At 39.2% G+C, this 10651-nt stretch overlaps 1 protein-coding gene across 1 annotated transcript; it reads right to left on the minus strand.

The window, feature by feature from the left end:
* Positions 1–1957: 1957 nt before the first annotated feature.
* LOC124273264 (leucine carboxyl methyltransferase 1-like) lies at positions 1958–10605 on the minus strand. The gene is made up of 6 exons (XM_046708480.1): positions 10335–10605; positions 7904–8087; positions 7124–7368; positions 6309–6418; positions 5449–5532; positions 1958–4853 (listed from the first exon to the last, which is right to left on the minus strand). Exons 1-6 carry the CDS (start codon positions 10533–10535, stop codon positions 4730–4732), a joined length of 948 nt encoding a protein of 315 aa, XP_046564436.1. The 5' UTR covers positions 10536–10605; the 3' UTR covers positions 1958–4729.
* Between the last annotated feature and the right edge of the window lie 46 nt (positions 10606–10651).

The raw sequence follows: 10651 nt of genomic DNA on the forward strand, positions 1-10651 counted from the left end.
TTAAGAGTAAACAGTAATTCTTTCATCGACATAGCAATTATTTTTATTAAAACAAATACATGACTTTATGTGCTAGCAGGCAGGTTAAAGCATCTGGCCTCCATGTCGTCAGGGATGAAGACAATGATGCTGCCTTCCTGGTACAATCAGACTTTGTGTTTATCTAGATTGTCAATGGTATTTATGACTTAAGGACCGACCATTAGATATTTGGGGTGGGGGATGTCCCAGATAAACAAGCTTCTTTCAGAAAATACCAAACAAAACAATTTAGCCTTTTGTGTCAGGGTCAGTAAAACAGAAATGTTTGTTGACCTGCAAGTCCTAAAAATAATGTGATGGGAAATAACAATGTGGTTGGCTGGACTTTTCTGTGAGAAAGACAAGGCTCTTCACCCACAAGAATATAAAAGGGTCGTCCCTATGTTGAAATCAGTATTCCCACATCTGTCCATGATCGGTATGAATGAACAATCATCTGTTGAATGAGGTGGTATGTAAAGTGTGAATATCTCTGCAATGAAACGTGCAGCAACAACCAATTATGACTTCCAATCAAACCAAGCTGTAGATACACCAACATCTGGCTCCGATTTCTCCAAACAAACTTAAGTCTGAGTTTTTACTCAAATTTGAGAAAACGCAGGAAAATGTATTTCCCAGAATAAACTGAAATCAATGTTAAACTCAAACTTAGAAGACAATTTGAGTTTGGTGGATATATAACTTAAGTTGTTTGGGCTTTTTTTATTTAAAAAATGCAGTTGAGTTAAAAATTCAGCTGTTTCAAGTTGTCAAACTCAGTTTGAAATTTGAGTAAAAACTTAAGTTTGTTTCGAGAAATTGGGGCCTGAAATCAACACTTTATCAAATGATGGAGTCAGATTCAATTCCACATTAATCAGTATTTCAGTTATATTATACTGAGTCAGTTTAGTGTGGAAGGAATGCGGTCTCTCATGGAAGTGATGTTTACAACTTCAGGGCAATTCTTGGATTCATCCTGAAGTCAAAAGATCCTTGCATGATCAAGGGAAGCAACTCTGCTTACGATTGCAACATTTCAACTGCTGGGTTACACATGTCCTCAAGCTCCACCATGTCTAATATTTAATCAATTTTTTTCAAGCAGTGTCGTCTGATTCTGGCGAGTGAGTGAGTGAGTGACTGAGTTTTAGTTTTATGCTGCTTTTAGCAACATTCTAGCAATATCACAACAACACACCAGAAATGGGCTTCACACATTGTACTCAAATGGGGAATCGAACTTGGGTCTTCGGCGTGACTAGCAAACACTTTAACCACTAGGCTACCCCACTGCCCTGTCTGATTGTGGACAGTGAATTCTAAATATAGTATGTGGTGAATCTATATTATACCCTTAACAACTTTTAGCGACTTTCCAGCTACATCACAGTACAGCAATTCAAAACGGCCTTCCCACACTGAATTCATACTTGAAAACAAACACAGGACTCTGGTGTGATGAATGAACACCTTCACCACTGGACTGCCTCACACACCCTTCATTGTCAAGTTAGCAGGACTAATGGTTCATTAGCAAGTATTCGGCACTTGTCATACCTCATGGTACAAGATAATTTAACACAGAATGGGTTGTTTCTTGTTTAACAGACCCGTGAAGGTCCGTGTTAGAATATGGATCTTCTGTAACCCATGCTTGTCATAAGAGGCGACTAATGGGATCGGTGGCCAGGCTCGCTGACTTGGTTGACACATGTCATCGGTTCCCAACTGCGCAGATCGATGCTCATGCTGTTGATCACTGGATTGTCTGGTCCAGACTCGATTATTTAGAGACTGCCGCCATATAGCTGGAATATTGCTGAGTGCGGCGTAAAACTAAACTCACTCACTCACTCACTCTTGTTTAACATTCCAGATGATCAGGGTCTGTGGATACATACACAAAGAAATAAACATAAAACAATCAAAATATATGGTATGCGTCGAATTTAGTTCTTCACATTGAACCCTGCATAATATTGCATCCAACAATCATGGGTCATGGAACCTTCAGACTGGAAAACAATTGGTAAAATTTAGTCATGAATGTGATTATCATGCTTGGTGGTCATAAAAAAACATTTAAAGCTTTAAAAGAAATATTGTTGCTGTTTTGACATTCCAGCTCTTCTGGATCAGTGGATCCGTAAACAAAGCAATAAACATAAACAGACTGATGTCTATGTCAATTACGCAAGCAATATCACAGCTAGTACAAACAGAATTTGGTACCTACATAGTATGATGGGACTTGAACACACCTTAGGTGAGACTGGCAAACACATGAACTGCTTGGCTATGCAGTTACACTGGATGAATTCTATGGACAAAGCTATTATTTTTGAGCGACTAGTACAGCATGCTAAACATGATTTAAACATGGAATCATTTGTAATAATCTCTTTTAAAGAAATTCTGAAAGTTTGCATTGTATTCACAAGTACACTTTGAGACACACAAACCTTCAGTGACAAGCTTCACCAGTGTTGGATGGAAGTATTCAGTTTACCATATACATATTTTCCAAGAGTTGAAATATATATCTGTATAAAAAATATTCAGGAAATATTCAATATTCCGAATACTTATCTGCTCTGAATAATATTATCTTTTCACTTACATAGAGGAGGCATGCCTATAAGTTCATGTCAAAAGAATAGTTTGGTTCAAGTGAGAAAAAATAATTAGTGTATTTTTTAGTTTTGTATCTAATTAAATGGCAAATATAGTAGCATCTGTCACAGTTCATATTCCATAGAAATTCTCTTTTTGAAAATTGAATATTATGAATTTCTAATGGATCTGATAACTTAAAGACTCATTCAGAATAAAGAATTTCATTCTCAATGATATAAATCTGGAATTAGATAAAAGTTTTATTCTTAAAATGGATCCCTGCTGTACAGATACATGTGTGTTAATTGTAGTTGGCATATAACTATTAACTTGGTTCCAGGTTCATACTTAATGGTTTATAATCTAACTATTGACACAAAATCCCACAAGCTGCCATTTTGCCCCGACCCCATTCCATTAAGTGACCTTAGTGGAAAGACTGTATTATTTGCCTCCATCTGACAAATATTTATTAATGAGTGAGTGAGTTGGGTTTTATGCCAAATGAGAAGGGCTTCACACATCGTACCTAAGTGGGGAATCGAACCAGGGGCTTCAGCGTGACAAGCAAACGCTTTAACCACTTTTCTCCCCCCACTGCCCCACATATTTACTATATCTGTAGTGCCAAAAATAGGAAATGAAACTGTGTAACACAGACTTAGCGCTAAGATCCCTTCCTGGAGCAGGGTCCAGCCCCTGATAATGTACTGCTATAGGTCAAGTGACTCCACACACTGCAATGTGTCAACAACTTCACACAACACTGAAATACAAGCCATAAACTGAAACCTAAGGGCAGTTTCAACATAATGCTCGGAAGGCAGGCAAGAAATTGTCCTTCAACAACTGATATGATTTGTTCAAATTTTTCCTCACATATATCAAAAGATATACAAAGTATTACCAACAGTGGAATTATTACTCTGAAATTGTGTTGAATGTAAATTGTCTGTTTGATGTCATCTTCTCAATGCAAGGGAGTTAACTCCCCATTAAATCCAATTTCTATCCTTTCCAAACTAGCCTGGAGTTTTGAGTCCATAGGTAGCTTGTGCTTAGTACAAATAATGACCCTTATATGGCTCTATTATTGACCAATCAGATTTCACCTCTCATAATGCTAGGATTTGCTTCAAGAAAAATGGCTACACCCTTTCAAGACTGCAATAAAACATGTTTACCTTGTCGAAGTGCATCTGGAAATAACTATCAACGCACAGTTGACGGTAAAAATGCTAAGAAAATCTTGCAATAAAAAAAAACACGACAGCAATCACCAAATGCCAATTCCATTACAGGATTTTGACTGGACTATGCACAGACTTGTTGCACCAGCCAAAATATAACCCCATAATTCCAGGTTAGTGTCAAGGGAGGAACTGGACTATTATTGGAGTTAACTCCCTTGCCTAGGTAAGATGATTTTATGTAATCATGTACATTGTAAATATTTTGAAAATAAATATTGTTACATGTTTGGTATTGTTGTGAACACATATTTGTTTTTTCAATTCCAGAAGAATCAGATATTTCACTGTGACAGGATACACCTCTGTATCAACATTTATCTCACCCCTACAGATGGTCCCCTTAGATGGACACTGAGCAAACTTTGACTGACCAATCTAAATGAATGATACCTGTGTTCATGGCTCAGTCAAATGTCAGGGTTTGGAAACAATGCCCTTTATTTCTTTCCCGTCTTGATTTTAAAGTTTTGATTTTAACAACAGAAAACCAACACAGAATACATATATTCTCTTATGGTGCTCTGTGTATGGAAGTCATGGTGCTCAGATACAATGTGTAAAAATATCACCAACAATATCTTGACCCACATTTCATTTTCAAGTGGCACAGGTCAATGAACAATGTTTTTGAGATACACAAACCAGATACGCTGCAGTTTCACACCAATAATCTAGAAGCCTCTGATTGGCTGGTTAGAAAGTTCACCCTGTGGAACCTGCTACGGAGGTGACCTGAGATCTCCACACAAGATGCATCGTGTTACAGTAAAAGATCAGATTCTACAGAGATTGTTGTTTTCTCTGAGTTGGTTGTAGACAGTTTGTGGCGTTGTTCAGGTGAGGCCGATCTGTGCAAGGCCCACGTCCTTCAGGTCTCGGTAGGCCCAGGTGAGACAGTAATGGCTGAATAACTGGTGCATCAGCTCCCTCTCGTCCATCATCTCGATACGCTCGATTCTGCAGGCAAATAATAAGGAGGACAATGATGATCATGATGACGGTGATGATGAGTGAGTGAGTGAGTTTTGTTTTACGCCGCACTCAGCAATATTCCAGCTATATGGCAGCGGTCTGTAAATAATCGAGTCTGGACCAGACCATCCAGTGATGAGCATCGATCTGCGCAATTGAGAACCGATGACATGTGTCAACCAAGTCAGCGAGCCTGACCAACCAATCCCGTTAGTCGCCTCTTACGACAAGCATGGGGTACTGAAGATCAATATTCAAACCCGGACCTTCATGGGTCTGGTGATGATGAAGATGATGAAGATGATGATGATGATGATGATGATGATGATGATGATAACACATGCAACACAGACAGACAGGAGTACAACACTCTAAACATATCAGTAACAGGGCCCTAATTCCCAAAGCACTCTTACCATTAAGCCAGTAACAAGACAAAATTTCAACAATTACTGTGATATGCCTTGTTTGAATTTTGTTTCTCTCAAATCAGTTTTTACTAAAAATCATTTTGTGCAACAGGGTAAATCACACAAGAACTGTTGTGTTTCTGTGATCATCAAGTGATGAGCTATCTAACCTCTGTATCTCGGCCTGCGGAAGACAGTTGTACACAGTGGATATCTCAAGGGAGTCAGCACTTGTCCATCCATTGGAAGTAAACCTGCAGTTGAATAAATTACATTTCAATCAAATAAAACTCATTACATCACAAGGTGTCTGGTGTTAACATGAGCTGTCATATCCTTTACAACTGCAGAGATACAGTCCCTGTTGTACCATGTATCAACAAGGGGTACCTAGTATTGGGTGTGTGTCTCTATGTGAGAGTGAATGTGGACAGACCATTGTGCTTGGTCTCTGTAGGACTTGGAGTGAGTGAGTGAGTGAGTTTAGTTATACGCTTTTAGCAATATTCCAGCAACATCATGGCGGGGGACACCAGAAATGGGCTTCACACATTGTACCCATGTGGGGAATCGAACCCAGGTCTTTGGCGTGACGAACAAACGCTTTAACCACTAGGCTACCCCACCGCCCTGTAGGACTTGGAGGGTTGGGTAGGCAAGTGGTTAAGGTGTTTGCTAGTGAAAACCATATGTTCATTTGTTGGAATGTTGTTTGAAGCGGTGAAAACATTTCATTCTTCCACTCCTCTTGCATCCACCAAAACAGCACTCACATACCCACCCAACTGAAACTCACTCACTCACTCAAAACATACACATACAAACACACACTGAGAAAATCATAATTTTATTTCTCCCTTCCACCAAAACATTGTTTAGTCTGTACATGACATTTAATGGTGACAGAACACTGTGCTTGGTTTCTGTAGGTTTTGGGGTGAAGGGTAGTCTAGTGGTGTAGGTGTTTGCTTGTCATGGATTCAGTTCCATCTGTTGCTTTACAAGTGTGATGAAGCATGTTTCTACACACCTCTTCATCTGTGTGTCAAGACTTGCACAAGCTGAGACACCATGGAGGTAGCAGTCTCGGGTCTTCAGGTTGTCCATCATCACCTGGCCAAACCTGTCCATCATGTTCACCTGTACAGTAAAGGTTACACACATAATAATAATAATAGTCCATTTATATTACGCATTTATCCATGCACATTGCATGCTCAAAGCGCTGACATATTACCCCTGGTCAACGAGTACAGAACACTCCCTGTGGAGAATACAACTGGTCGCCTGTCAGACGCTCAAGGTTCAAATTCAGACTACCATCGTATCATACCAGGTACCCAGTTTTACTACTGGGTGGACAGAGGCAAGTTTGAACAAACTCACTTGCCTAAGGTGAGACCACATGCGTCACATGTGCTTCGTTGTGGGGCAGGACTGAAGTCCTAGAAAGTTTCAGGAGTCAAGCTGCCAAACACGGTCACCCATCCGAGGACTGTCCGCGACCAACGTTGCTTAACTTCAACTGATTTGTGACCTGAGCTCTACGCACAGGACCACACACCGCCACACACATGATACAAGGGTACCCACAATGTACTCCCACTGTACAGCATTGAGTCTTCTATCAAGGAAAGATAACTCTTCCACTAACACATTAGTATCTCCCTTCATAAATACACATTTGCTTCAATAAACAAAACAAGACGTCTGTGCTGAATTGTTTCAAAGATGTAAAGAATATCTTGAGCGTACTTTGCATACCTTACCAAAATTTTACTACACTTTACACCAAAGAGGCAAATTAAATTTGAATTTAAAACATTCCAGTCATTACTATCTGACCTGCTCATAATTGATGAAGAATGCTGTATTGAACGTGTCTGAGATCCAGCGAATAAGTTGCTGAGATCGTTCCGTCTCTATGTACACCAGGACACACTCGGCCAGGAACAGGGTGGGTAAGTCCTTGTCCAGGTGACACTCTGTCACCAGCTTCTTCTCCAGCTCCGGTATATTCTTCAGGTTGGCTGCCACTATGTGATAATCTGCTGCGTGCATCTCTGTCTTGCTCACCATAATCTCATCATCTAAAAGTAATCAACATTGTGTTTGTTGTTTAATGATGCACGCAAAAATTTTCTAGCTATATGACAATGGTCTGTAAAAGTGACAATCCAGTTAGTGACAAGAAATTCAATCTATGTGTGTGCGAGTTGAGTTTCACGCTGCTTTAAGCAATATTCCAGCAATATCACGGCGGGGACACCGGAAATGGGCTTCACACATTGTACCCATGTGGGGAATCAAACCCGGGTCTTTGGTGTGACGCCTTACCCACTAGGCTACCCCACCGCCCCTCAATCTATGCATCTGGGTTACAATAACATGCATCAACCAAGTCAATGACGTGACAAAGTTTTATCTAAATATTTCTTATTGAACAGGCCCCAGATGACGATAAGTATTGGAGGAATAATATACAATGACAATATATTATTCTGCAATTATAGGAGACAACTTTATAGAAAGAGAGGAGATACAAATATTAGTAATTAATAGTAAACTTGTCAATAATTGTCTTAGAAATAATAACTTATATTTCTTTCAGAAGCAACACACAACCTTCAGATGATATCTTTTCTATAAGGGCTTTCTTTGTTTTGATGAAATGACATTTTCTTGAGGTAACAGGGGGGAAGTCAACTTCCACAAAACTCTTTGGTGAGAGTGCTGCATCCTTCAGCTTCCAGTACGTCGTGTCGAACCCCGCCCCCAGGTTCACGATCTGGCAGTTACACTGAGTACTCTGAAACATTCACACACACTGTATCATGTTGTTGTCAGGGACCGTTCATAATTCATGGCTTGGGGGTGGTTTGGTGATGATTTATGGGTGGGGGTGGGGGTTTGATGATGATTTAAGGGGGTTTCACCCATTTTGCTCTGGGGAGCTAGGGGGTCATCAATTTTGTACACACGCACTACTAGGGGTCAAAAATCAAGTTTGTACATAAAAATATGTTTAAAATTATGCTTAGAAATTATGGGAGGGGGGTCATTGATTTTGTACATGACATGCAGGGGGTAACTTATTTTGTACACAAATTTTAGTGTGTGTGGGGGGGGGGCATCCACATTGTACATGCTTCTCCATAAAAATCATCATCAGCCCCCCTAGCCATAAATTATGAACGGTGTGATAATCTGACACCACGATCTGTACAATATGTACTGTTGTCCCTCAATATAACACTGGACTTAGGATCCATGGATGATGACCTGCATTATTCCTAGAATGAAATGTGGGGGATCATATATTTTGCATTAAGTGCAACCAGCAGCACATGCACTTGAACCATATTAACCAAGGAAAGTGTTGCAGTTGTTTGGTTATTTCAACTGCCATGCTCTTGAATGTGTGTCAGGTTTGTAGGTGACAAAATATGTGGCATCACTAAAGCAAAAATAAAAAATTAATGCCATTTAATTAACACAGTACTTTTGTCAATGCTGGAGTGGAAGTGGATCAGAGCAGATCAAAGTGTGATAAAAATATTTGATATTATGGTCCATGAAATCGCCTTGGTAATCATGTGACAGATAGGGATGGGCGATAATACCGGTTAACCGATATATTGCAATTCGAACATCAGAATACGATTATATTGTGGTACACCTTTTGTGAACCAGTTCTCCCAATACGATCAGTAATTTTTGTCATGTAGTCAAAACTACTAATACCATTTGTATTTCCTTGATATTATTATACATTAATAGTTTTGAGAATGTTTATTGGGCATTTAATTGCATTTGCCTGACTTTTAAACCATTTAAATAAAGAAAACTAGTTTGGTATCAGCACTCGTTGTAAGGATAAATAAACCAAAATGGTGGACGCCGCTGCAAAAAGCTTTTTCTCCATCTCTTGTACAATCACATCTGAGTCCTGACAGTGGCCAGTTGCATCGTTTCAAAAGAAAGGAAACAGGAACTTCATTACTTTAACCCTTGTGTTACACTTTCATAATATATTGCAATACATATTGCAATAAACCAACACACATCGCAATATATCGCAATACGAAAATTTTGTCAATACCCAACCCTAGTGACAGGCCATGCAATAATAACGAAATGGCCTCCAAATCTTGAATTCATTGTGCACTGGAATGTTTTCTAGGTCAAAACTCATTCCCTTCTTGTGAGCCCAACATGAAATGTTTCAGATTTCAAAACAGAAGCAAATGTTTTTGTCTCCAAGGGAATATTCGGCTATACAATAACAACCAATATTCGTTCATAAATCCATGGCCAGCCACCATCAACAGTGGTTACCTCAGTTGTATCTTGTTGTTCATGTTGTCACCTGTGGTTGACCGGTTGTACCTATGAGTAATTGAGTCAGGTAACCATGGTGATAACTCAGAATTCATTTCTCATAATGCTCAAAGAGTCCAATGCTGATTCTGTACTGGCTTTGACAATATCGTGAAGATCAGTCAAAGTTCTAAAATACTTTGGATTTTCCCATAACCAATGTAGTAATCATGGTGATTTCAGTTACAGGTATTAGCCACTAGGAATGATTAAAATTGTGACTGATGAACTAAGAATTATTGACATTGACTGTGATAGTGTATTACTGCAAATGAATACAAATGAAATCTCAGTTGAATAACCTTTAAATATTATACTAAAGTCGATCACATGCTACATTGTCAAAACTCATTACATGAGTGATACTAATTTTCTTAATTTAGGGTACAGCCTACTAATCACGGATGCAACCAACCATAACGAGTGTTGTTTTAACGGGTCTGCGTTTTGGGAGAATACCTTAGCCACCAGTGCATGTCTGATAAAAATACTGACATGGAGCAGTACATGTGAATATGACAATCTCACAAGCAAAAATAAGCACATAAAGTGACCAAACTAGCCTTTTTCAAAACATGTTAAATAGTGGATACATTTCGGATTTCAGCAGCTACCACTGCTTACACGACAGTGTTGAGCATATATAACATAAAATCATATTTCTTAGATGGCATACTTTCAGGAATTTTTCCATTAAAATCTGGATTGATCTGACGCGAGCAAAATATCCCCTGTTGATTTCTGGAGCATGAGTGCTGAATCCTTTCGGAATAATCTGTGATATGTATGGATCTGTCCAGTATCCCTTCTCAACGGCAAATCTTTTACACTGGGCTGCATCGTCATTTGTCGCAATGACAGCATCTTCGCATGCCATTGCTATAATTCTTGATTCAAGTCCTTTTACTGTTTGCAAGGAAATCCTAAATGACACTTCGTCGCCATGTTGTTTTGGGATTTATTCAAAGTTCGACGTTTTTTAATCCGAGATAA

The sequence above is a fragment of the Haliotis rubra genome, unplaced genomic scaffold, assembly GCF_003918875.1.
Source record: "Haliotis rubra isolate DU_JTF1 unplaced genomic scaffold, ASM391887v1 Scf179, whole genome shotgun sequence".
NCBI classification, from domain to species: Eukaryota; Metazoa; Mollusca; class Gastropoda; order Lepetellida; family Haliotidae; genus Haliotis; species Haliotis rubra.

Coding starts and splice junctions, on each gene's coding strand:
- LOC124273264 (XM_046708480.1), bottom strand. CDS start 10,535: ATGGCATGCGAAGATGCTGTCATTGCGACAAATGACGATGCAGCCCAG. Junction 6,419..7,123: donor TCTTCATCAATTATGAGCAG/GTCAGATAGTAA, acceptor TTTACTGTACAG/GTGAACATGATGGACAGGTT. Junction 5,533..6,308: donor CTTGACACACAGATGAAGAG/GTGTGTAGAAAC, acceptor ATTCAACTGCAG/GTTTACTTCCAATGGATGGA.